At 38.9% G+C, this 27,990-nt stretch overlaps 1 protein-coding gene across 2 annotated transcripts in view; it reads right to left on the minus strand.

Moving 5' to 3' along the window:
• UNC5C (unc-5 netrin receptor C) overlaps nucleotides 1–27,990 on the minus strand; it is a 368,757-nt gene that overhangs the window by 40,212 nt on the left and 300,555 nt on the right. The window contains exons 8-12 of one of the 2 annotated variants that reach the window (XM_036914075.2): nucleotides 22,236–22,292; nucleotides 20,021–20,212; nucleotides 19,023–19,367; nucleotides 16,116–16,203; nucleotides 6,764–6,932 (exon numbers count right to left, since the gene is read on the minus strand). In XM_036914075.2, the coding sequence (XP_036769970.2) occupies nucleotides 6,764–6,932; nucleotides 16,116–16,203; nucleotides 19,023–19,367; nucleotides 20,021–20,212; nucleotides 22,236–22,292 (851 nt within the window). The remainder of the gene's footprint in view (nucleotides 1–6,763; nucleotides 6,933–16,115; nucleotides 16,204–19,022; nucleotides 19,368–20,020; nucleotides 20,213–22,235; nucleotides 22,293–27,990) is intronic. The other variant, XM_036914076.2, reaches the window with a different exon arrangement.

Raw genomic sequence — 27,990 nt, forward strand, 5'->3', positions numbered from 1 at the left:
TGTTCATTTTTGCTGTTGTTTTCCTTGCCCGGGGAGATATGTTCAAGAAGAGGTCACTCATGTTTATGTCTAAGAGGTTTGTGCCTATGTTTTCTTCCAAGAGTTTAATGGTTTCATGACTTACATTCAGGTCTTTGATCCATTTTGAGTTTACTTTTGTATATGGGGTTAGACGATGGTCCAGTTTCATTCTCCTACATGTAGCTGTCCAGTTTTGCCAGCACCATCTGTTGAAGAGACTGTCATTTCGCCATTGTATGTCCATGGCTCCTTTATCAAATATTAATTGACCATATATGTCTGAGTTAATGTCTGGATTCTCTAGTCTGTTCCATTGGTCTGTGGCTCTGTTCTTGTGCCAGTACCAAATTGTCTTGATTACTATGGCTTTATAATAGAGCTTGAAGTTGGGGAGTGAGATCCCCCCTACTTTATTCTTCTTTCTCAGGATTGCTTTGGCTATTCGGGGTCTTTGGTGGTTCCATATGAATTTTTGAATTATTTGATCCAGTTCATTGAAGAATGTTGCTGGTAGTTTCATAGGGATTGCATCAAATCTGTATATTGCTTTGGGCAGGATGGCCATTTTGACGATATTAATTCTTCCTAGCCATGAGCATGGGATGCGTTTCCATCTGTTAGTGTCCCCTTTAATTTCTTTTAAGAGTGACTTGTAGTTTTCAGAATATAAGTCTTTCACTTCTTTGGTTAGGTTTATTCCTAGGTATTTTATTTTTTTTGATGCAATTGTGAATGGAGTTGTTTTCCTGATTTCTCTTTCTGTTGGTTCATTGTTGGTATATAGGAAAGCCACAGATTTCTGTGTGTTGATTTTGTATCCTGCAACTTTGCTGTATTCCGATATCAGTTCTAGTAGTTCTGGGGTGGAGTCTTTAGGGTTTTTTATGTACAGTATCATGTCATCTGCAAATAGTGACAGTTTGACTTCTTCTTTGCCAATCTGGATTCCTTGTATTTTTTTGTTTTGTCTGATTGCCGTGGCTAGGACCTCTAGTACAATGTTAAATAACAGTGGGGAGAGTGGGCATCCCTGTCTAGTTCCCGATCTCAGCGGAAATGCTTTCAGCTTCTCGCTATTCAATATAATGTTGGCTGTGGGTTTTTCATAGATGGCCTTTATTATGTTGAGGTACTTGCCCTCTATTCCCATTTTGCTGAGAGTTTTTATCATGAATGGATGTTGAACTTTGTCAAATGCTTTTTCAGCATCTATGGAGATGATCATGTGGTTTTTGTCTTTCTTTTTGTTGATGTGGTGGATGATATTGATGGACTTTCGAATGTTGTGCCATCCTTGCATCCCTGGGATGAATCCCACTTGGTCATGGTGTACGATGGTTTTGATGTATTTTTGAATTCGGTTTGCTAAAATTTTGTTGAGTATTTTTGCGTCTACGTTCATCAGGGATATTGGTCTATAGTTTTCTTTTTTGGTGGTGTCTTTGCCTGGTTTTGGTATTAGGGTGATGTTAACTTCATAGAATGAGTTTGGGAGTATCCCCTCCTCTTCTATTTCTTGGAAAACTTTAAGGAGAATGGGTATTATGTCTTCCCTGTATGTCTGATAAAATTCCGAGGTAAATCCATCTGGCCCGGGGGTTTTGTTCTTTGGTAGTTTTTTGATTACCGCTTCAATTTCGTTGCTGGTAATTGGTCTGTTTAGATTTTCTGTTTCTTTTTGGGTCAGTCTTGGAAGGTTGTATTTTTCTAGGAAGTTGTCCATTTCTCCTAGGTTTCCCAGCTTGTTAGCATATAGGTTTTCATAGTAGTCTCTAATAATTCTTTGTATTTCTGCGGGATCTGTTGTGATTTTTCCTTTCTCATTTCTGATACTGTTGATTTGTGTTGACTCTCTTTTCCTCTTAATAAGTCTGGCTAGAGGCTTATCTATTTTGTTTATTTTCTCGAAGAACCAGCTCTTGGTTTCATTGATTTTTGCTATTGTTTTATTCTTCTCAATTTTATTTATTTCTTCTCTGATCTTTATTATGTCCCTCCTTCTGCTGACCTTAGGCCTCATTTGTTCTTCTTTTTCCAATTTTGATAGTTGTGACATTAGACCGTTCATTTGGGATTGCTCTTCCTTTTTTAAATATGCTTGGAGTGCTATATACTTTCCTCTTAAGACTGCTTTTGCTGCGTCCCACAGAAGTTGGGGCTTAGTGTTGTTGTTGTCATTTGTTTCCATATATTGCTGGATCTCCATTTTGATTTGGTCATTGATCCATTGATTATTTAGGAGCGTGTTGTTTAGCCTCCATGTGTTTGTGAGCCTTTTTGCTTTCTTTGAACAGTTTATTTCTAGTTTAATGCCTTTGTGGTCTGAAAAGTTGGTTGGTAGGATTTCAATCTTTTGGAATTTACTGAGGCTCTTTTTGTGTCCTAGTATGTGGTCTATTCTGGAGAATGTTCCATGTGCACTTGAGAAGAACGTGTATCCTGTTGCTTTTGGATGTAGAGTTCTGTAGATGTCTATTAGGTCCATCTGTTCTAGTGTGTTGTTCAGTGCCTCTGTGTCCTTACTTATTTTCTGTCTGGTGGATCTGTCCTTTGGAGTGAGTGGTGTGTTGAAGTCTCCTAGAATGAATGCATTGCATTCTATTTCCTCCTTTAGTTCTGTTAATATTTGTTTCAGGTATGTTGGTGCTCCTGTATTGGGTGCATATATATTTATAATGGTTATATCCTCTTGATGGACTGAGCCCTTTATCATTATGTAATGTCCTTCTTTGTCTTTTTTTACTTTCTTTATTTTGAAGTCTGTTTTGTCTGATACCAGAATTGCAACACCTGCTTTCTTCTCTCTGTTGTTTGCTTGAAATATCTTTTTCCATCCCTTGACTTTAAGTCTGTGCGCGTCTTTGGGTTTGAGGTGAGTCTCTTGTAAGCAGCATATGGATGGATCTTGCTTTTTTATCCATTCTATTACTCCGTGTCTTTTGATTGGTGCATTCAGTCCATTTACATTTAGGGTGATTATTGAAAGGTATGAATTTATTGCCATTGCAGGCTTTAAGTTTGTGGTTACCAAAGGTTTAGGGTTAGCTTCTTTACTGTCTTACTGTCTAACTTAACTCGCTTGTTGAGCTATTATAAACACAATCTGATGATTCTTTATTTCTCTCCCTTCTTATTCCTCCTCCTCCCTTCTTCATATGTTGGGTGTTTTGTTGTGTGCTCTTTTTAGGAGTGCTCCCATCTAGAGCAGTCCCTGTAGGATGCCCTGTAGAGGTGGTTTGTGGGAGGCAAATTCCCTCAACTTTTGCTTGTCTGGGAATTGTTTAATCCCTCCTTCATATTTAAATGATATTCGTGCTGGATACAGTAGTCTTGGTTCGAGGCCCTTCTGTTTCATTGCATTAAGTATATCATGCCATTCTCTTCTGGCCTGTAGGGTTTCTGTTGAGAAGTCTGATGATAGCCTGATGGGTTTTCCTTTGTAGGTAACCTTTTTTTTCTCTCTGGCTGCTTGTAATACTTTGTCCTAGTCTTTGATCTTTGCCATTTTAATTATTATGTGTCTTGGTGTTGCCCTCCTTGGATCCCTTGTCATGGGAGTTCTGTGTACCTCTGTGGTCTGAGAGGCCATTTCTTCCCCTAGTTTGGGGAAATTTTCAGCAATTATTTCTTCAAAGACATTTTCTATCCCCTTTTCTCTCTCTACTTCTTCTGGAATGCCTATGATTCTTAAATTATTTCTTTTATATTGATCACTCAGCTCTCTTAAAATTCTTTCATTCCTGGAGATCCTTTTATCTCTCTCTGCATCAGCTTCTCTGCGTTCCTGTTCTCTGTTTTCTAGTCCATTAATGGTCTCTTGCATCTCGTCCATTCTGTTTTGAAGTCCTTCCAGAGCTTGTTTTATTTCTGAATTCTCCTTCCTTAGTTCTTGCATATTTCTCTGCAAGTCCATCAGCATGGTTATGACTTTTGTTTTGAATTCTTTTTCAGGTAGACTGGCTAAATCTATCTCCCCAGATTCCTTCTCAGGGGAAGATGTAGCAGATGCCGAAGCTGTCTGGGTTAGTCTTGTCTGAATCATATTTTTTTGCCTTTTCATGTTGACAGGTGCTATTGACTGTCAGCTGGGAGGGCCAAAATTTTCACTTACTACTGGCCTTTCTTTACTGGGGCAACTGCGACCCCTAGTGGCTTGTGTTGGGTAATTGCGTGTAGAGTGGGTCTTTGTGTCTTGCCTTGCCGGAAGGGAGAAATTTCCCTTTCTGTGGGCGGAATTTGTCTCAGGCTGCTTCTCTGCTTTCGCAGCGCCCGGTGGGGTGATGGATGGGGGGGCTGCTTGACTGTTTGCCTCCGTGAGGGGTCTCAGAGCTGTTGCCCAGGGGGTTAGTGCACCCGGTTTTCCCTGTAATTTCCAGCTGCTGTACTGTGACCTGGGTTGTTTCCGTCAAGCTGTTAAGTCCCTGTCCCTTTAAGACTTTCAAAAAAGCCCCCGCTTTTCTTTGTCACAGGGGCATCAGCTTCAGCACCCGCTCTGAGGTCTACCCCCTGTTCTCCCAGTATCCAGGGCCCCCTGGGCATATACTGTGTCTGCGCTCTGGCCCGGATGGCTGGGGCTGGGTGTTCGGCAGTCCTGGGCTCCGTCTCCCTCCCGCTCTGCCTATTGTTCTCCCGCCGGGAGCTGGGGGGAGGGGCGCTCGCGTCCCGCAGGGCCGGGGCTTGTATCTTACCCCCTTCGCGAGGCGCTGGGTTCTCGCTGGTGTAGCTGCAGTCTGGCCACTGTCCTGCGTCTTCTGGTCTCTCTTTTAGGGCTAGTTGTGTTTGTTGTATTTTCAAAAGTATATATGTTTTTGGGAGGAGATTCCCACTGTCCTACTCACGCCGCCATGTTGGCTCCGCCTCTCTGACCAACTTTTAATTAATTCTAATTCAAAAGGAAATTTCACGAGGGAGAAATAAGATATGTGTGTGGGCATGATTCAGCCTCTGCATTAGGATACTTAATCTCTGCAGAGGCAGGAAGTATATCTACTTTGCTGCTTGCTGTTCCTCAATGGGTCTGGCTCACGGTGAGCAAATGGTAATGTGTCAAAAGAAATGAATAAATGCTTCATTATAAATTGAGTCCCTGGGGCTGGGCAAAGATATGAAAGAAGCAGCAGCCTCAGGTGGCTGTTTATTAGGTAGGCTTGCAACATTGCCTGAGCTGTATCTGAACAGCATCCATGAAATCAGTTCTTCAACTGAACCTGTACCCAGAAAGAAAGCTCCAGCTGAACTGGAAAAGAGAGAAAGCAGCTCAGCACCTCCAGGTTTATTCCAGACCTAAAAGAACACTTGGAAGGAAGCTTATTTCTCCAGCAGGGCCAAGGCAGGCCTCAAGTATCATTGAATAATGGCACGCTACAAAAGGCCTCCTAGGAGAAATGGCTGGAAATAAAGATGCTCTATGTCCCTGTCACAGGTATAAAATTGTTTTCATAAGGATTGTCCTCTCTTCCTATTCTCAGGTCTTTATTTTATTACTACTGTTGTTACTGTTATTATAACTGAATCCAGAAAAACCAGGGTATTGGGGTGTTAGGCGGAGAATTGTGCAAACAATTTAAGATCACTGGAGATTAAGGCTTTCGGATGTTTTCAAGATAAAACATTTCAGGCTTAAATGGAAGTGAAGTTAGATATGGCTAAGTCTGGTCATCACTCAACAGAAAGTATATCCCTAGACTTTGATGCTGAACTTCAGGCTCTCTGGAAGGAGTGATCATCTCCTGTGGGCCACAAGGAGAACATGTCCATAGGAAGAAAATTCTAGTTAAGCCCAGTAGTAGATTCCCTGCTACTCTTCTAACTCTAATTTTATTTTTCCTAAAATAATAGTGGCTTGCATCTTCATGTATACTTTTTCTTTAAAAATGTCTTTCCCTAAGAAGAAAAATACCATGAGTGTGTAATATACGAAGTGTGTAATATATGGATGGATACGTTTTTTGTAATGATTAAACAAAAATACACGAGTAGTTTTTAAAACTACTACATATTTTTTGATAAACATATTCCTGATAATATGCTTTCCTGAGAATAATCTAAATGTAATGTTTAATTTGGCTATTTCCCTTTTAAACAAAAGATACTGTTTATTCAAGGGACATAATGAAAATACACAAGTTCTTTTTTAAGGTATTTGGTAAAAAATCTTCACGGTAAATAAGATAAATCCTTTTGCCCTTTATCTTAAGTGCTAATTAAAGAGTTCTGATGTAAAGAATTGGATCTGTTTAAGGCACCATCCTTAGGAAGTCATGATGGCAACAGCTACAGGGCCAGGATGCCATAGCGTTCTTCATTCTAGTGGAGCTTAGCCAACATACCCTTTGTGTTTTCCCAAGTTGAGAAGAACTATAATCCCAGGACTTGTCTACAGGTCATTGCTTAACATTTTCTGACCCAGATGCAATGTTTCTCTACCTGTAAATTAAAACGCTATTTATGTTTTCCTTCCCAAGATATAATTAGTATGTATATTCCAAAAGGAACTTGTGTGATGCCCATGAGTGCACGTTCCCTGTGAGTTAGCTGATGCATGACCATTAGCTTCTTCATGCCTTTCAATCAGTAGCTAAAGCAGTCAGGAATGAGTTTCTCCCTTTCTCTCTTATTTTGAGTACAAGCTACCATTCTTCCCACCCATGTTGTGCTTTAAAAAGAAAAGGCTTCCCATAATTTCTCCCATTAATTGCATGGATTGTTCCTGAGTTCCATCTTTATCCCCACAAAAGCTCACCTCCCACTGTCCCTGGGCTGCCTGGTTCTTGAGCTGTATCTTCCAGTCCTCAGTGCTGGGATCCGCACAGTGATGCACAGTGAGGATGACGGGGCGGGTCAGCAGGGCTCCCGGAGGCCCACAGCTCACCACGGGGCTCAAGAGGGTCTGCGTGTCCTCCACGGGTGGCCTAGGAGGAGAGCAGAGAATGGTTGCAGTGGCATTTCTATAGTATTTACGTACTATGTACTCACTGAGAATTGGGAGCTAAAGTTGTACAAACGGTTTCTTCTTAGAATGTTTCTTCTTTTTCTGGGAAGCAGAGGGAGGCAGAATTAAATGGGAAGACGTGTTTTTTATGCCAAGACTTTGTTTGATCTTGCAACACTGGAGGTCTTCACGATAACAGTGAATCTGCCAGCATCTCTTTGATCCTCTTTCCTCAGACATAGGTCTGCCTTTGGTAACTTCTTCTGAATTCATGTACAGATACTTTCAGGATGGAATGAGAAGGAATAGAGTCCTTATATAACCATCTTTTCTGATATTACTTGCCATTGGTCTCAGAGAGTTTTAAATATTTTTGTTTTTAGGGTCTAACTTGAAAAATACTTTCGAAAAAAATCACTTCAGAATGAGGACACCTAAGAGCTAAACTTCTAAATGACTGTCAAGAATAATTCAGGCTGTCAGAGTGGATTCACTCTTTCAAATATAGAACTGCAGAATATAGAACTGTATACTATAGTTTTAGAATTTAAAATGAAATCTACTTGTATACTTCATTCTCAGAGGATGTAAGTAGAAAGAACCTCAAAGATCTAAATTCTTTATTTTCACATATTGTTTTACGTAATTGCCTTAAATCCTTTCCCTAACAAGACTGTGATCAACAAGCAAATGGATAAATTAACCCAAGCTATCAGCTGGCACATGGGGAAGCAGTCCCACGGCACGGAGTGGCTTTCCCAAAGCTGCACAGCTAACAAGGGCTGGTGCTTCTCAACAATATACAAAACAACTCTGTCAGAAGAGCACAACTCAGAAGTCATGAACTCAGAATTTTAGAGGAGAAAGGGCCTTCGGGGTCAACAAGGACCACCTTCCATGCAAAGCAAGAGCTTTTTCACATATGCTGACACAGGTCAGTGTTTTAGCCACATCTGCAACTGTAGTTCACAACTCCTGAGGGTCACTTCATCTATTATCACCTCCAAGGTACAAAATCTTCTTATGTAGAATGAACACAATCTGCCTTGCTGATACATAATCTCCACATATCCTTGACCTGCTTTCTCCCCACTCAGGCATGAATACCTTTCAATATTTAGAGATTGTTATGATACCACTAAAAAGTCTTCTTTATTTCAGACCAAACAACCTCATTTTTTTCAACTTTAGCTAGAAAAGTATGGTTTCCAGGCAGCTCCCTATATTTCTCTCTTTATTTTCATATAGATATCTATCAGTGTTTCAATGTCTTCACTAAAGTGGGGCATTTTGAAATGAATCTAATACTCAAGCACAGGATAGGAGGACTTATGATTTTCTTTGATTTGGAATATGTAGTATATCATTGCCTCACAAAATTGTTGCCTTCAATTATTCCTAATCAAGTGATTAGGTATAAATATTATTTAGCAGGCTTGAGTTAGATGGGAAGATTCAGATAATAGGGTTAAGCATCTCCTTTATAAAATGAGACAATGAAGCCCAAGAAGCTTAAGTAGCTTGTTAAAGCTGACCACGCTATGTATTCATAACATGAAAGGCTCTTAGGCAAAGTCTCTATAGTTCTGTGGTTGCAATGATGGGTTTTGAACCTGTGTACAGAAATTTATATTTAGCTATTTAATTTTACCTTAATAGCTTCAGGGAAAATTTCAGGTCATCTATTTCTTAATGTTATGTCTTTCTTCCAAATATTGGCTATCTCTTCTAGTCTTTAATCCTCTGTAAATCTGATATGCCTGCCATTTATAGTCTCACTCCAATCACTGTTACACTGTAATACCAGAATAGGGCAAAGACACAGACCTTTTCAAGGACACCACTTGAAACCTCTCTCCAGTCTGACATCAATACTTCGAGTTATTTAGTTCAGCCTAATATAAACCCATTAAAACATATGTTGTCCCTTCACGTCTTTCTACTTCATTCACATGGATGTTGCAAAAGGTATATCGAGCTCCTTTATAATTGCAATGGCCACTTGAAAAGGATTTTTCTCTAGTCTTTATCTATGGTTTATATGTGAAATACTACATAGCCTAGGAGTTAGCTTTTATCTAAGGCTTACCCTTATTTAACACTTACGAATTATAGTAACTTATTTTTTTTTCTAATTGTATTGGAAGAAAATTCTCCATGATTCTCTCCTGTTTCTGCATGTTCCTGACTCTCTTTTTAAGGTGATTGCACAGCAATCACCTTGAGATATAAAAAAAAAGCTTACCTCTGGAGCAAATGGCAGATAGGTGTACTTCCCGGTATAAAAGACTTAGGTTCTCTAAGCTCAGGGGTCCTTCCTTGGAATGCAACCACTGAGGGTATAGGTGTCTGACCTTCTTTGTGTCACCCTTTTAAAACTGAGGACCAATTAACTGGCACAAAAATGATGATATTCTGGCTAATGCTACTGCAGGGAGTAATAAACTGTCCTTGGTCCCTGATCTAAGAGTCTTGTGTCATCTAACAGCATCCACAAAATTGTACAAGCCAACTTGGTAGCTTACAAGTAAGGTCAAATTTTAGAGATTCCTCAGTTCGTGGCAATTATTTCCATCAGTTCTAAGAACTCAGCTAAGGTTTGGTACAGTTTCCTCAATAAAACTTGGCTACCACTGTTTCCTCTTATTTTAAAATTTCACTAGGATCTCACCAACCTACGACTTTTCTTTCTTCCCATATAGAAAATCAAAATAATTTTAATCTCCTCTTAGTATTTTAATATTGTCTCCATTCTTGATGAATAATAACAATTTTACTAAATTTAAAATTATCTAAGTACTTGGAAATGTACTTAAATTTGGAATCACAAGGCTATTGGCAGCTTAAGAACTTATTACTATCCCCTTTGCACCTTGCATTTCATTTCCTTTTAACCCAGTTTCTCCTCCTTTCTTCCATTCTGAAATTCACTCTCCTCGAATATGTGTAAAGTTTTCCTTTCATTGTGGCATAGATGATATTACACTTATCTGCCCTAAGCAGAAACCTTATTTTTGTTTAATTCTACTTTTCCTACCATGGGGGGGGAAATAAAAAGATTGCATTTCCCTGAGCATTACACTTATCTTTTAGTTACAAGTGTACCTTGAAAAGTGAGCATTAAAATTTTAAGGAAGAAGACTAAAGTGGAATCCATTTCAAGTGGTCCATGCAATATAGTTGGAAATTGGAAACATCTGTCTCTCAGCCGGTTGTTAGCAGCCCATGCTTGAAGCAGAGAAAGGAGGGGCTGTTCCCGTCACTGAGTTGGAACAGAAGGGAGAAGACTCCCTGCTGGGTTGGGGAGCTGTCAGACCCGGACTCTCCAAGCACACCCCTGGCATGCAATATTGATGGGTACCATTCTTGCAGGAGGGATAGCAAGGGAAGGAAGAGGCAGTAGGTGTCAAAAGAATTTATTAACCCAGTGAGGTGCAAGAATGTAATGAATAGGGAAGTGGTGAAGTGGAATTCATAACAGGGGATGAAAAACAAAGAAGAAATAATGATAAGAATCTTTGTGTTTTCAAGATGAAAGAAGCAGTGTTGAAATTGGAAACGTTTCCAAGCATATATGAAAGGAGTGACTGAGGGAAGGTCAGAGTGTTTAAATCCACATTTTCTTTCTTTACATAAAGGGAGGGCATAGACAAAAATAGCAGAAAAGAGATATAAATAAGTCTGATTCATGTTTTGTAGAAAAGGGTTTCACTCCTTTATATCTCATGTGTTATCTAAGATAGTTAAGCAAACATTCTGTGCATATTAACTGCAGGTGATATGGAAAAGAACACAAAGCAAAAATTAGCTGAAGAAGCAGCAATTTAAGTGGAAGTTCAATAATGAACACTGACTAAAGTTTTAAAAGCTTTTCAAAGTCCATATCATCTTAAATCCTAGATGGCTTCTGAAGCCTCTAGGAAATTTTCTCATCCTTTGCTGTTGTTATCGCTGAGGAGAACTTCTACACAGAAGTGCATTAATTTACAAAACTTTCACAAAAGCAACTGCATGTGTAGCTCCAGGCATATCTGCAAGGGAGTTAAGGTAAGTATTTATACTACCACTTGTTCCAGAAGAGGAAACTGAAATCTAGGGATATTAACACACTTGCCTAAGGCCACAAAGCTATTGGAAGAAAATTCTCCATGATTCTCTCCTGTTTCTGCATGTTCCTGACTCTCTTTTTAAGGTGATTGCACAACAATCACCTTGAGAGCCAGGTTTCAAACACAAGTCATTCGGTTTGCTAGACAAAATGGCTCAAACTGCTTCCTGAAAAGAATCTGTCTCCATCCACCTCTGCTTGGAGATGAGATGCCCTCTATTAACATACATGTCTTCTGTCAGGTCCCATGGGCTGACACTCCCACCCTAGGCTCAGCTGCCTTTTAAAGCACACAGTTTCACATGGGTCTGGCAACGTGAAGTGTCTGCACTTCAGGCATCTGACAGGGAGCATCTAACTCACTTGCTATCAAAAGCTCAACTGAGCAGAAAAAAAAAAGAAAAGAAAAAAGAAAAAGAGCATGGACCCCACTCAGAGGGGTGTGCCACCATCTCCCTAGACTGGCCCAATCTACCCCTGGATTAAGCCAGAATAGCCAAGTATTGTGCCCTTAACTGAACTGAACTGCTGAGTTTTGTGGGATTATTTTACCTAATTCATCCTTGGACCTCATACCGTCTACTCACATTGAGGGAAATGAACAGTTGTGACTCATTGAAATTCAGTGCTTTTTGTAGTTTAAGATGTTGTTTGGTGTGTTAACAAAATGTCCTTTATAAGGAGCAAAAGGAGAAATAATAGAGCTTTTTCTGGGCATATTTTTTCCTCTTGAACACATGGATCTTGTAACTTACTATGTTCCCATCTTGAAAACTTTGAAAAGCAAATTCATGACCTACTGCCAGGAAGCATGCTGGGAATTACACCAAATATTTTATATTTTAACTGCTTGTGTGATTTTATCTTACCTTGTCTAATCTTACTTATCTCATTTTTCTTATTTTTTTCATTTATTTTTTCCCTCCCATTGAAAAAACTGTGTGTTTATAAACCAACCACCTTGAACCATTTCTTGATAAATAGGATTTCAATAGATGAACACAGTGGAAAAGTGAGAGAATAAGATTTAAAGATTACTGGACTCCACTCCCTTCCCCCTACACCTCTAGCCTTTCTATAGGTTTTCCTTCAAAAGAGGAATTTAGGGGTCTACTTAACAGGAAGATATCACTGAGTTTCACTGAAAGATAATGTCAACTACTATTTCATAAAGTTCCGAACAACGTGTGACAACCTACATTAGACAATTTTGGCCTGCTATTAACATATTACTATTTTGTATTTATCGTCAGTAAATATATATGATAGCTTTACTTTCCTCACCACTAACTCATACCTTCAACTCTTCCTACTGGAATTTCATCCTTAAAAAAATCCTAAAGGCCACCAATACCTACAGTTGACAAATCTAATAATTTGTTATTATTCTCTTTTTTTAAATTTTAATTTTACTAATACCTGTCAACCACTTCCTCAATCACTAAACTCTCTTTACCTTTGATTTTCTCCTACTATATTTATAATCATATGTTCTTTCATTCAAAAACACTCATTGAGAAGCCACTCTCTGTTAAGCACAATGCTAGATGCAAACTCTTTATCTACCTGCCTTCTTACATGTTCTGTTTAGCTCCACTCATCACTCCCAAACATGAAATCAGATTTCCCAAGCTTCTCCCCCGGTCCTCATCTTTCTGCCTTGGCGCTTTTCCCCTCGGAGCAGCCGCTCGCTGCTGACGTCTCATCTGCATCTCCAGCACGAAGCCTGTGCTCCACTCCCACACCTTGTGCACACCTGGGCATCTACGTCACTATCTGTCTTTTCTCCTCGAACCAGCAGCCGCTTCCGCCCTCTTTCATTGGTCTCACAATCTCCCCGTACCCAAGACTTGTGCCCAAAGTACATTCTTTGTGTTGCCACTCTTTTGAAACACTTTTAATCATTTGTGAAATACTTTTTCTTCTGAAATATTTCACTTTCCACTCTCCAGACTCAGGCCTGGTCCCTTCCCCTCTCCTCCGGCACCTGGACTGTAGCCACAGCCTCACCAAGCCCCCAGCCGCCGACCTGGGGGAGCCTTAATGTTCCCTGCACCAATTCATCCTGCACACTGTCACCAGATCAATCTTCAAAAAGCACTGCTATTCCTCTATCATTTGGCTGCTCAGAGACCCTCCATGGCTCCCCACAGTTTACCAAGTAAAGGTCTATTTATCTTTATATTTGGAATTGATTTTTCTGGCCTTTTAAGAGTACTTCTAGGCAAGCACAGAATACAGAGAAAGGGAAAAATTAATATTTACATCTTTAAACTGTTTTTCAGTAAGAAATGACAAAGGGCAAATATTCAGTCTGATTCAGTTTCATTTCTTTAAGCTGGTACTGGAAACAAGATAAAAAGGTCCAAGTTCGTGCCATTAATTGTGGAAATTGTGTCCACAGGGGAAAACAGAGGCCTTGCAGCTTCCCCAGGGCTCCGTAAAGCAGGAGAGGTAGAAATCTGCTCAGCCTTGTGGCTCTGTTCTCTGCCGGTGACGGACAGCTTGTCCCATCTCCGCAGCTCATTAGGCTGTTCATCTACCATCCGGTGCTTTCTCTGAGAGCATATTCGGTAATGGTAAGGCCTCTCTCGTCACATTCACTGTGTCACATGTAATTAAGTTCACACCTCCCTTTAGACACTTCACATCAGAAGATGACCGGCTGGACACTATCCAGCTGGAAAAACACCCCGTTTGGGATGCAATAAAGGGAATTAGAAAGAAGGAAAACGGAGAAAAGTGATCCAGAATTTTCCTAGAAATACCTTGAAATAACATTCATAACTCTTACCTCAGACCATGTGAGGATAGAAAAGGGTCTTTAACAAGCAATAGAAAGACCGTTCAGAAATGCTCTTTAATAAGACAGAGGCTGGGTTTGTGTACTGCTGCTGTATTGGAGGCGTGGCTTGTGACAGAGTAAAGAGCTTCGAGGTGAGACAGTGTGGGTGTGAGCTTTGCCTTGCCAGTTATTGACAGTGAAATCTTAGCTCTGAGACATAATGTCTCTTGAGCCCCAGTTTCTTCACCTTCAAAGTAAAACCCATCATAACTTGCAGAGTTGTAGTAAGGAATACATGGAGTTAGAATCATGCTGAATAAATGGTATCTATGCTTTATGTTATTACTATAGCTGAAGACATTCTTCTCATTATGTTTTTACAAGAAAAACTCATTGAGTTCACAACAGAAAATGAGTGGAGAGAGGACTTGCTCATTTATTTGCATTTTTATCTTAGGTTTGTGCTTTGTCTCATAGCCTCTTGTGCATATTTTCTTTAAAGATCTTGAAGTTTGTCTAGCTTCGTTTTTACAAATGGACCTCTTTTGATGCACACCAAATTCAATAGAGTAATTCCCTCTGCACCTAACTTCAGGTGGTAGGCACAGCAAGGAGTGATTCCTTTTCTTTAGAGTTAAAAGGAGAGGAACCTGAAAGCAGAAGTGTCTAGCTTTATCAATTTTCCATTTTCTCTTTACTCTGTCTAAAATGTACAATAATCCTGGTCAGGGTGCCAACTGAACTATGGGGAGGAAAACCATCTAAGGCTCACAAGTGCACACACGTTCAGCTTCAGCACGACCAGGCAGCAGCCCCTTAAAGGCCTGAACTTCAGCTAAAGATAATGGTAATCAGATGGGAAATAGGAGACCATGAACACCTCACTGCCTCTCAGCATAAAGTACAAGCCAGTACTCATTCTATTTAATTTCTAAAAATGTCCATGTGGGAAAAGCCCTTAAGGGATGGATGTGCTTAGTGCTAAGCTTGACTCTGGACAAGAGAAAGAACAAAAAAACATATAAAGGGATCTTGGCATTTACTAATCTTCATTCCTCCAGCTGCAAAAGAAGGGCATTCTGAGAGCCTGTGAATGTTACTTTGGGGTGAGAATGAAAAAAATGAATATTTGATGTGAGCAAATACATGCCTTTTTAGTGACTTTCTGTTGCTCCAATTTAAGGTGTGAATAATGCTCAAGGAATTTTATTATTTTTTTAGACAGGCTAGTGTTTGTATAGGTGAAAGTACACCATCTGAGAGGAAACACGTTTTGGGTTCTACAGATATAAATACCAGTATCTCCACCTAAGAGCATTATAAAAGAGCTTTTCAGCTACTGAAAAACAAGTCTAAAATGGATGTTTTTCTGAGGATGAGCCGGGAAAGAGAAAAGGTGTAATGTGTTATAATGATAACCTAGTTCTACATTTGTCACTCATGCTTTGTAGTCAGAGCTCAAGGCTGAGAAGCTGATGCCTTTGCCTTTGGGACAAACAGTGATAATCACATGTAAGAATTTCTTTCAACAACATCTTTTATTTTAAGATCTCAATGTACTTCAGAAGCCTTTAATCAGGCCTTTAAAGCACTATTTAACACATGCACTTTATGTTGAACTGATCAAGAGAGACCACACATGATTTGTTAGAGGTCAGACTGGAAGTTGAATTTAGGGCTTCTAAACTTCTCTTGTTATTTTTACTTAAAATAGCTTCATTTTTATGATCATGACATATCATCAACCCTAGATCTATGCAGAAAGACCCAATATGGAATTTGTAAATGCTGAACATAGAAGGAGGTTGCAACATTTAAGCTAGAGTCACAGAAAGAAGAGTGTGCAGGTGAGAATAAAGAGCTAGGCTGAAGTGATGATGGCCGGTCAGGGGTTAAGGTGTTATCTAATTCTTTGTGACTTTTAACTCTATAATGGGAATAGGCTGGATTCTTGAGCCAGGTCGCCAGGAACCAGCTACCTCTGTGTCTCTCCACATTATCTATCTGGACATTTTTCTCAGCCAGTATGGCCACATGACCACTTTGGAGAAAATCTCTGGTCTTCTACCCATACTCAAGATCGGCAAAGTGTCTGGAGCATCAAAGATAAAGAGAAGTAAAAGCTGACCTTTTATCGGTCTAGGGAAAAAAGGGCATGCTGAAGGAGAGCACTCAAGACAAAAGCATGTCGGGTTTATTCTTTCTATTGCACAATTCTCCTTCAAGTCAGACATTGATAAAGTCAAGTGCACCAGAAAAAGCATATTTACCTCATATTTTCTTTCCTGTGTACAGTCACATACATTTCGTAGACTCTCCCTTGGGGAATGGCCCCAGCGGGAATCAGCAAGCTTACTCCTGAATAGCAAAAGAGAAAAGCAGTCACATAAGACCTATGAATCAAAAGGAAACTTCCCCGAATGCCTTTGAAGCAAGTGAAAAGGAATGGGGAGATTTTGCAGCCATGTAGCCACAAGCCTGCTTTTTCTGTGAAGACATGTAAATACTCAGAGCTGTCCTGCTTGTCGCTCCTTAGTGGCTTTACTTGTTACCGCAGCTCCCTCTGAACAGTTAAGGAATTACTTAAAGGAATGATGTAATTTTTAAAACTCTTGTTTTATTTAAGGAATAGACAGATGGTTCCACTGCTGTTTTCCTTGTAAAATGAGGAGAAAACCAACAACCGCTCTTAAAATTTCAAACAGCTGTACTGACGCATCATTTCTAATTAAAAAAAAAAAATCCTCACAAGATTCAAAGTCAGGGAAATGCTAACCTCAACAATATCAAAAAACACTTATTTCTGAAATATTTGGCTAGTATCAGTGTTTTTCCATAACAGAATAATAATCGGTAAATAACTTCTTTCATCATACAGAGTGAAGTGAACAGCGACTGCTATTTTTAATCCCAGCAGGTCAAACAAATTTTTACTCAGTACTAATTGTACCATTTGGTAGGACTATTGATGGAGCCCTGTTCTAAATTGTGTCTTCAGCAATGATTTGCAACTTGACCATGGACCAGAATCATCTGGAGGACTTGCTACAACACAGATTACTGAATCCTGCCCCCAGAGTTTCTGACTCGGAAGGTCTGGGGAATATGTAGCAACTAGTGATTGATGCCAATGACGGCAGGTCTGTGAGAACCAGCAGCTGCATTACTGCAGTCATACCACAAAGAGTAAATTCAAGGTGGGCAGCAACTTGAAGAGACTTAGCTCCATGATTTTACTCCAATAAATGAAGTTAATTTCTCTCACTAAAAATGTATGTTGCATCACTGTGAGGACAGTGTTTGGCACTGTTGTGAATGCCAAGAAGTAAGAGAGAGTGTTCTTGTCTTGGAGTGGCTTACAATTTAATTAGCAAGGAAATGGAATCTGCCAAATGAGCAAAGGGCAATCAGGAAACTTGCCTGACCATACTGGAAAGGCTCAAGAACAAAGAATGGAGACTTAAGGAGGAACAGTTATTCGAAGGCCTTTGTAAAAACGGGCTGAAGTCCTGTTGTTCTTGAGAAGGAAGGGGACGTGAGAACTGTGGCTCCGGGGGGCAGATGGTCACACCAGTGCACAGCGCAGTTCCTTGAGGCGCAGAGTGGAAACAGGAGGACCATGCATGAGGCTCTCAGGCCTTGGGACTTTTATTTTTTCTGATGGAACAATAAAATAGACCTTTATATTTGTTATGGGGATGAAATGAAATGATGGGCGTAAAGTAACAAGAATAAGCCTTGAAGCATATTAGCTAACTATTCTTACTCTATGAAATAATGTATGTGAATCACCATTGATCAGTATATAGAAATTATTTGATACAAGCTAGCCCTGTCCTTTCCACTTACAAAGCCTTTATAATACTTCATACATGAAAAAGTGGTAGGTGTAGAAAGGAAAGGCAGAATCCAGTGAATACTATGAAAAAAACTGTCTTGGGAATAATATAATGTTTAAATAATGGAAGAACAATAGAGTATATTTTGATTATTCATTTCATAGACTATTAAAATATATTGAAAATCATGATTTTAAGCAGCATACAATAGCAAGAGAATTAATGAGAAAAGGTGAAAAAAACACATTTTCTATACTATATGACCTCAGCTACATAAAGTGTATAGAAAAAAGAAAATGATATTCCATTAGGTATTTCAATTTATTAAAATGTGCTTTTAAAGGTAAGGCAGGTGAGAATTGCCAAGGCACTGAAATGGAACCGAATATGAGGAAGAATCAAAGATAAGTTCATACTGAGACCTGAAGACCAGTTGGTTCTGTCTGTCCAATCAATTGACTGGTTGGTTGTTTACACATTATATTCTTTTCTTAAGCTACATGAAGTCTTTTAGTCAATCAAATTGTTTCTTAGTGTTATATTTGTAAAACACTCAGTCTTGTCCAAAAGAACTACAGTAGATTCACAGAAGATTCATTAACAGGCTTATGACCAATAGTTCCAAACACACTACTAGCATTGATTAATGAATGCCAAACTGTAATAAAAAAGTATCAGTCACTAACTTAAATTCACCATTTAAGAACTTTATGAGGATTATTCTCTAGAAGCAGATACTACATAATAAACTGAAACCTAGGTGATACAAAAGGACACAGGATGAAGCTGTGGTTCTAGATAGATACAACAGAAGTAGGAATGAGTGCCTTATAAATACCTTTAAGTTGAAGACTGTGAAATAAAGAGTTAAATTAATAAATGAAGATTTTCTCTCTATTATAATATCCTCTGATTATCTAAAAATTAGTAATCTGAAGTATGACTCCTATAGTAAACTGGAACTGAACCAACTGATATGTTTTATAATTAATTTGTCCTTTTAAAGTTAAAGTGTGATGACAACAGAGAGGACTTTGGGCTTGATGTTGCCTTCTGAAGCTCTATTAAAAAGAAGGTCAATGACAGTTCTAATTTACACCTTGGCAGAAAGTTGTGAGTATAATAATATTTCTAGAAGACATGTTTTCAGAGTTGGTTGGAGGAAGATAAATGGTTTTACTGATTTTGTCTGGTGTAATGTTGGTTTGTGTTGAAAGGAGATTTGAATTAGATAGGCTGCAATGATTTTTTCAGTTATTCAGAAAACAACAACAAAAAGATTATAGTACAAAAACATTTTCAAGAACCATTTTTGAAATTTAAACCCTTAGGAATTACCTGAATTGGGAACAATAAGGTGCCCCCCAAGGGAGTTGAAGGTGCCAAATGCAGTACAGGATGGATCAGTCTGCCTTGCTAGACTCTGATTCTTCAGGTTGAGGGCTTCATTCTCCAACAGGGATTGGGTCATCTGAGGGGAAAGCTTTGAAGCAAATTCAGAGAGGTCATCTTGGGGGGTGACAGCACCTGAAGTGCTGTATACTTTGATTTTCAGGTTGGGCAGTGGATCCAGAATTGGAGAATTGGTCATTGGGATTTTGTCTGAGACATCATGCAAGGCATACACAGGTCCTCTGTACATGGCTGCCGCTGATGTGAGGTCTGGGGGTACCACCAGGAGATCTGAGTCAGAAAGAGAAATGAAGTGCATTTGCATTCTCCATTCAGGCAACTCGTATTAGTCAAACTCCCCTGACACTTTCTGAGCCAAAAGCAAAGCAACTTGGTGAACAGCAGAGATGTATAGACTCTAAGATTCTGCCGAAAACAAGGCCATTAGATAATTAGGATCCACTTTATTATTGGCTACAAATAAATAGAAGAGTTTGCTCCATATTTTGCCTTGAGGTCTACTCATTGCTCCCAAAGTATTTGGCTGTTTTAACAATTTGGATTTGTAGACAGTGATTCCCCATTAGGTGTCTATTGGGTGATAGTTTCTTGTCTACACCGGATTTGGGTTCATCTGTAGACCACTACATTGGTGGCAATATAAGATGTCTTGTCAAAAGGAAAGGAGACTCAAGAAATCAGTCAACCAATCTGTGTACTCTTTTAACAGTTTAAAAATATGACAGAGAAACCTGTTAAGGGGAAAAAAAGATGATCTGCACACCTTGTCAACTCTGAATGAAGCTAACGCAGTAATGAATGGAACAGAGCAAATCTCTGTCTGCATGGAGCCTTTGTTCTTCCTCAACTGCACTGCTTTGACACCACACAGGGAGACTGCTTCCATGTCGAAGCCACAGGTGTTAAGAGCAATGTTAACTGACCTTGTCTTGCTGCCTTGATATTCACAGGCTGAAAGCCGCCATTGAGTGCAGAGGAGTCTATAATATCAGACTCAAAGTCACGATGATTCTTCCGATACACAAATAGGGCCACAACCACAGAAATGGCCAGGCAAACTATCACTGCTATCACAATGCCAACATAGAGAGCAACATCGTCTGAATCGGGAGCCGCTAGAGAGGAGAAGGAAACATTCGACCAACCAGTTAGAGAAATTTCCCACAGTATACATATGTATTGCTATAATTTTTTCAGACATTTATTGCCTTTTTTATAGGTTAATTTCAAATCTATTTCAAAAGCTATATAAAACTCATGTGGCCTTTCAGTGGAAAATTATCTCTGATTTCTTTCCCTTTCTCACTTTGCATCTATCCACCCACTAATCTATCTTAAATTGGGCAGCATAACAGACCATTTATTACAAGGCATAAAAAGAAACTGGAACTAAAGCCATTCCAATGCACAGGAAAAAACAGTTTATTACCAATTTCAGGTGGAAAAGTTGGGAAGGTGGCTTGGAATTCACTGATAGTTCTTCAAAAACATAATATCTGGCATGTTCTGAATCTGAACCAGAATATTTTCCTAAATATCCTTCCAAGTCATAAAATCACTTTCCACAGTACCCTTTTCATTTTCTCCTAAATCAATGAAGGGGTGGGTGGGCCCATAACCTCCCAAAAGTTGAGGAACCACCACTCTGTCTGAGACTCACAGCCACGTAACTAGGCAAAACAAATATTAGAAGCAAACATGTTGGATTTGAAAGGTATGCTTTCAGAAGGTCCAGATCTGAGAGCAGAGGTTAATGCTGATAACTCCAGGCTTTTGATACAGATTCAGTATTATCTCTGAGAACTCTGAGCTTCTCACTGTCTCTTGTCAGAAATTTACATTTGAGCTACTCATTACTAGAATAAAACATAGTCTATGGTACACTGAGTAAGATAAAGATCTGGTTCAGTGATCAGAAAGGTCAGACTACCCCAGAAGGCAATTAAGCATTCGACCAACACAGTGTATAGTCCATTGGGGGTCTGTTTCTACTAAAGAAAGAAGAAAATGCCTGTAAATGTTGCTTGTTGCCTTAGTGGCATAGACCATGCTTTGATCCAACTGCAAAAGGTGACAGAAGTTGATAAAACAAAATAAACAAAATCAAACCATTCCTGAACCTCACAGACATCTTTGGTCTCTGTTTTTTTGTTTTCTGTGACCCACAAAGATTTTTCAGGAAAGTTAAGTGAAGCTGTTCCACTCACTGTAAAAGAGGTAATTAAACTGGTATTTCAAGTGGTTAGGAACAAATATCCTCTTTACGCTCAATTTTATATACATGTGCATTTGGGGGGGAAGAAAAATTTCAGATTCTTGGGCCCATAACCTCCCAAAAGTTGAGGAACCACCACTCTGTCTGAGACTCACAGCCACGTGGCCTGAGTGGGAAAATGACTCATCGTTTAGATTGACAGTGGCTCCCATGATCGCCCAAACTCTCATATCGCAGTATCTTCAACACTATGACAGTTGTAAAGGAATCCTTGTTGGAAATTGCTCTACCCCTTTATCATTTTGTGTTTAAATAGACTGTATGTGAAAGGTTTTTTTTCTTTTCGAACTACTGTCTTTCCCAGAGTTTCCAGAATACCAGCTTTCATGTCAATCAAGTCAATACTGGCAGATCTTTTCAGTGCACCAGTGACATGACTTGTGCAAGTGCTGGCTTCAAAGTGTGCCTTCCCTCTGCTGCGGGGTATTATCTGAGACAGCACCAGCATTCCAAACTCCAGGCTGAAAGTCATAGCTAAATCTTTCATGTTTTACTTTACTAGGGCATAATTACTTACTCAACATTCATGATTTCTAACTTAAAAAGATCTCCATTTTCTCACCTCCTTACTTTTTAGCATCTGAACCCTGTCCTTCATTTACATCAGCATATTTCACAATGTTTTGTCAGCTACTGGCACTGAAGCTTTGAATGGTAGATTGATAGATTTGAAAGCTGGCAGAGACTTGAAATGACCCTTTCTTCTCTTCAACAGGGAAAATCTAATTTGTTTCTCATGTTAGAATATATTAGACGCTTATTTCCTGTGTGCACATCTGTGATCCAAAGAAAGGTAAACTTGAACTAGGAGCAATAATGTTAAATGATGATTCAGCAACATAAAAGTCAAATATCAAACTTACAAGAAAATCCATATTCATTCTGGGTTCTCTGTTCAGTTGAAATAGGATAAATGAAACCTTGAAAAGAAACAAAAAAATGAAACAAAAATGGGAACAAAATCAAATTAATGAGAGAAACAAAATGAGAAGCATGAAAAATGGTTCAATTAAAGGAAAAGGAAAAGAAACCTGTAAGTCCTTTAAAATTCTGGTTCAGTACAGAATTATGACTTTGCATCCTCTGTCTGCTCTGGAGCCTCACCAAGAATTAATAAGTAGGCAGATTGAATTTCAGAGCAAAAACTGGTCTCGAGTCACTAACTTTGGAGTGCTTAAAGTCTTTCTTTTACTGAGCATAAACTCTAATGGATCTAATTTATTTCAGACATCAAGGGTCATTAGCATAAGGAAAACCTTTTTTCCTTATCCCTGCCATATGCTTTAATTCCCAGGACATATTCAGTAAGGTTCTAAACAGATTTTTTTTTTCTTTTTTCTTTAATCATGACAGCTTGCTCTAGGTCAAATAGAACTAAGGAAAATCTGCCATCATTGGTCAAAGGTTAACTACTCATTGACTGAGTGAAGCTGAGACCACCTCTCCTCCCTCCATCTCGAATCTGCTTTTTGGATTTTGGGTTGTTTCTTGCCCCTCCATTTAATAGGAATCCAATAGGTCTTGCCCAGGGACTGAGCAGTTTGTCAATGCAATAGAAACTGAATGCTTTTTATTTGAAATCATTCAAAAATCAATAGAGCCTAGAGGTTATAAGGTTTTTTTATTTTAGGGCTTCAGAATAATAGTGTGAGTCGGGCAAAATAAAAACCTCATCCCAACAGTAAATGCAGAAATAACACTAGCAATTTTTTTTTCTTTTTAGTGTATCCAAGGTAGGAAATCGGTGATGATGATGATGATGATGACAGTAGTAATAATAATAATAAATAGTAATAATGTGAAGTAGATTAGGAGAAAACATTTCAAAATGTTTAATGCAAACTTTTTGAAAGGAAAAATCTATGGAAATTAAAAAAGTATAGCACAAGTGGCACCTATAGTTTCCTAATAGTTAATATTCTGTATCACATGAATTAATCAAATGATACAGCACCATTTGGATTAATCAAATGAAGATGAAAAAGAAGCACGTGAATTAAACTTTCCTAGAAATACTCAAGGGCAAAAAGTAGAGAAATTGCAAGAATCACAATTATTCAGTTCAAAATTAAAGGTCTGTAATGCTTTAATACTAAAGGTAACTAAATCGTGCTTCAGGTAGGTCTTATGTAGTTTGCAGAATACTCAGTTCTTACAAGGTATTTATCTATTTTGGGGAACTAATACTGGAAGAACACATAGTGCTACCTTAATGAAAGAGAGGTTTGCTGTAGCACAGACAGGTTTGCTCTGAATTAATTTTTAATGCTTTATTTTAGAGCAATGATTGCAACCTCCTACTCAGTTTTATAAATATTATATTCCTTATTCCAGTTGTCAGAGTCCATGTATTAGGTTTGATTTTCATTTTTAAACACTTCTGTCTGGTAATAACCTTTTTCCATTTGTATTCTGTGAACTCAATAAAAGGACATCTGGGACATATCCAGTACTGGAGAAAAGGTTATTTATTTTTGAAATGCAAAGATTTAAGACAATACAAGTTCACTGCTACTAGAAAAGACAAGATAAATGATGTGGTCGTTTTTGTAGGGATGATGTTAAATAAAGGGATGTCAACAGATTTATTATTTTTTTTGCAGGTTACAAGGCACAGAAATAAGCGTAAAATAGGGTATTTGGGGCTGGTCCGATATTCACTCTGAAAATTTTGTTAGGAATCATCATGGGCTGCTGGAGAAGGCAGAACTGCACCTTATAAAGGGACAAGCCAATCTCCACAGAGATACAACACAGTCTGAAATCTCTCCCTGGGCAGTAGTTTGGGTTTTCCTTGCCTTTTGCCCTTATTTCCCAATAAAATCCCTATTTTTGACAGGCAAACCAAGGAATAATAAAAGGGAACTGTATAATTTTGATTTAAATCTCAACTTTCCCATATTTATGTAGATCTGAACAACTCAATAAATATTTTTGTGCCTTATGGTATTTACCTGAGATGTGCATTTCATTCTGGATGCAGAACTGGAATTCATTCATTCATTCATCCATCCATCCATCTAACAAATACTCTTGAACCCTATTATGTGCTGACAAACAAGATAGGAAAAGTCCCTGCTTTTATTCCAGCTTAACAGAAACTAAGTAAAAATAAATAAGACCACTTGAAATGCTGAAGTCTTTCTAAAAATTAAATAAGTAATAATAATATAATGTGATAGGAGGTAAAGAGTTGACCAACTCAGGGAGTCAGGGAAGAATTTTCTGTTGAAACGAAATGTAAGCTGAAGCTTGAACAATGAGAAAAAAAAAATCAGTCAAGTACAGATCAAGAGGGAATAATATTCTATGAATAGGGACGGTAAATGCAAAAGACCTGACATAAAAATGGAGCAGTTATAGCACAGTGAGTGAGAAAGAAAAGGGAGAAGTAGACGCAGAGGAGTGAGCAGCGGCCAACATTGTGGCCCATGTTGAGACATTCTGATGTTATTTTAAATGAAATGCAAATCCTGTGATCGAATGTAATTTTGAAAAGATCCCTTTGGTCTCTCTATAGATAATGGAGATCAAAGGAAGCAATGTGACAGGATGTTATGGATGGTTTTTATAACACGTGGCTTATGAGAGGTCTATTTATAGGTGTGTATCAATATAGTTGATGATGTATTTGCATTTGAGGTTGTTTTAAACTAAAAAATAAATAAAAGTCCCATTATTAGCTATTCCCCAAAGCCAATTAGGACCAATGTAGCCAAACTGTTATTTTCCCACATGGGAAAACTTAAAACAGAGCAGTTTTAAGTATACTTACTAATGGTTCAACACCTGTATGTATTCTTTTATGGCAACACTGATAGTTTTGGAAGGCAACTCTGTAAAACCTGTTCCCTCCTTTTCAAAAGACCTCTGCAACTACAGAGCTAAAACATCACTTAGGTGCCTGGGAATCAGAAAAGAAGGGGATTACTGTTCCATCTCATGAACGATGGGACCACAGAATCACTTTCTAGAGTTTATCTTACATTTTTCCATCTGATCCTTTCCTCAGGGAATAACAGGGGACATTTCCTTCAGCTAATGAGGTGGCCCTGCTGAGAGCAGCCCTAGCAATAATGAAAAATAACATCTCTGTCAGAACACAGTACAAAATAACTGTCTTTAGTGTCCTAATCAACAGACTGGCTCATAAGTTAGGGATTTCACTTAACTTTTCTCTTTACTTGAAAGGAAGGTGGACTGACAAAGCACCACTGGCTGCTCACCAAGGCAGTGAAACTGAGTTTCTCAGTCTATGAACCTCAGTTGGAATACCAGCGTGGCCACTTCCTTAACTATGACAGTTTGGTTGCACTACTTCACTTCTCTAAGCCTCAGTATTCTAATCCAATCTGGGTAAAGGGATCTGAATACTGACTTCCCTACCACTGTGAAAATGAGATTTGTAAAGAGCTGATACACAGCAAGCAATCAATAAATGACAACCATATCAATATCATCATGATGAATTGTAAATACCCTAAGACTCTGGATTCTCAAGGGATTTTATTTCTAGAGTTGATTCAGCCTATTGTTTAATGACTTTAGGAAATGTGTTTGAATTTCAGGTTCCCTAGTTATTACAGAGACAAGGGGCCCTTAGTTTTTCTGAGAAATCACAAGCAATGCACTCTTTCAAGTTCTGTATACTCTCACCCTGTCCTTTGAAGGAGGTTTACTCCTGGCCTTTTGTGGCTTCTGGCAAAGATATAGTGGCATGTTTCAGAAGCAAATTTCCAGGGCCAGTGTGCAACTTGATGCTAAAATGATTCTCAACCAGAGGTAGCATTTGGAAAGGGGGCAGGAGAGGTGTTTCTTCAGTCATAATGATTAGGGAGTGTTTATGGCATCGAGTGAATGAAGGCTCAGAATACTGACTGTCCTGCAATGGGAGGAACAGCTATGTCATGGAAAAAATGTCTGGGACAAAACACACCTCCACTGATAACAATTGTCAACATCATCTCTCTTGGATGGACAGAAGGAGCAAAGGTCTGGGGCAGGAAGGGCGCTGGGCAGCCTCAGTCACTGCACCCACGCTGGGGAAGCCGGCCCCAAAGCCGGGCTTCTGCTGCAGGTTGTGCTCGCACCCAGGACCTCCTTTGTTTTCAGGAATTTTAAAGAACATACGATCTTCAACGAAGAGATTTTCTCAACCTCAAAGAATAGGATTAAAGGAAGTTTGATGGTGGAGAGAAACCTCAAGTGAAGACATGAACATTTGAAAGGTGGAGCAAGAGTAGGCTGTCAAACAGTGACAAGAACTAACTAGCGGAATGCTCCTTAGGCTAGAAAGCCATTTCCTAATTACTCAAAAGGTTATTCTAAGAGGTTGTCTAGTCCAACCTTTTTCAGATGAAGAACATGAGTCCCAAAAGTGGAAGTGGTTTTTTAAAGTTATGAAAAGAGACTAAAATTTGGTTTCTATCTTCCCATCCACAAAGCTGGCAGTGTACAGGTTTGGCTTGTCCAGTCCTGGGTGGCCCTTTCACATATGGGTTGGCTGTAGACCTGGATTGTTATAATTTAACGATTTTCTGGCTGATGGTGATAAAGTGACTTAAGGAAGTAGTAATGTTTTCTAATTTTCACAAGGTCATCCTTCAGACTGCAGGTGGGCCCACCCACATTTTTCAGCTGATGTTCAACTACTATAAAAGATGGGAGCCCAAGCCCAGGTATCTTAGAGAGGAAAGTAAGCTTTCCTTGTTGGCTTTGCACTGTGGTAAGTAACAGTCAAGTTATCCTTACATACATGGCTTCTAACTGTGTAAATGTACTTGAACATAGCCCCGTGGGTGGGTGTATATCCAGATTTCAGAAAAAATACGAGGAACTATATGCAAATTTTCATTTCCTCAATAAACAGCAACTGTTTTGATTTTTCTAGTCTTTTAAATTTGTTTTTCCATGCAATATGAATAATAGATGATAGCCAAAATGATCCTGATTTTGTTTTTGAAGTGATAATACAAACTGTTTTTACACTGTAACTATTACTTGAATGAAATTATCAAGCAAATATGCTGATGTGAGACACACACATCAGAACCCCTGAGCATCAATGACCAGGTTTTAAAGACCCGCAAACCAAGTCTATGCCCTAACTAACTCACAAACCCCCAGGAGTTAAAATAGATCATTGATTAGAATTTCCTATTCTAACCCTTTTTTACTTACAGACTAAGAGCTGGAACATAGAGTGGTGACATCACAGAGCCTAACATCACAAAGCTTGTGAAACACCAAAGTGAGGATCAGATCCCAACAGTCATTGTCTGGGCATTCGTTTGTAAATTTAAATGAGGAAAGACAAGGAAATAATAGAAAAGGGCTTGATATGCTCATGGGTTAATTAGCAATTCAGTCCCTGAATGAGGTAATGCTAACTATTTAGACTATAAAATACCTCTCCATTTGAAACATTATCCTTGATAGTCATGAGAATACTACAATAACAGATTTTCCCCTTAAATGAAACAGCTTCCAAACAGTGTCCTTTTTGTTTCAAGTGTGGGGCCAGCAAAAAGGTGCATCAAACTTGGGCATTTCTACTGGAATGTACTGGAGAGCTATGCCAGATCAAAGTAGCTATTAACGTATGACAATCACACTGTA

This window comes from Manis pentadactyla, chromosome 5 (genome assembly GCF_030020395.1).
Source record: "Manis pentadactyla isolate mManPen7 chromosome 5, mManPen7.hap1, whole genome shotgun sequence".
NCBI classification, from domain to species: domain Eukaryota; kingdom Metazoa; phylum Chordata; class Mammalia; order Pholidota; family Manidae; genus Manis; species Manis pentadactyla.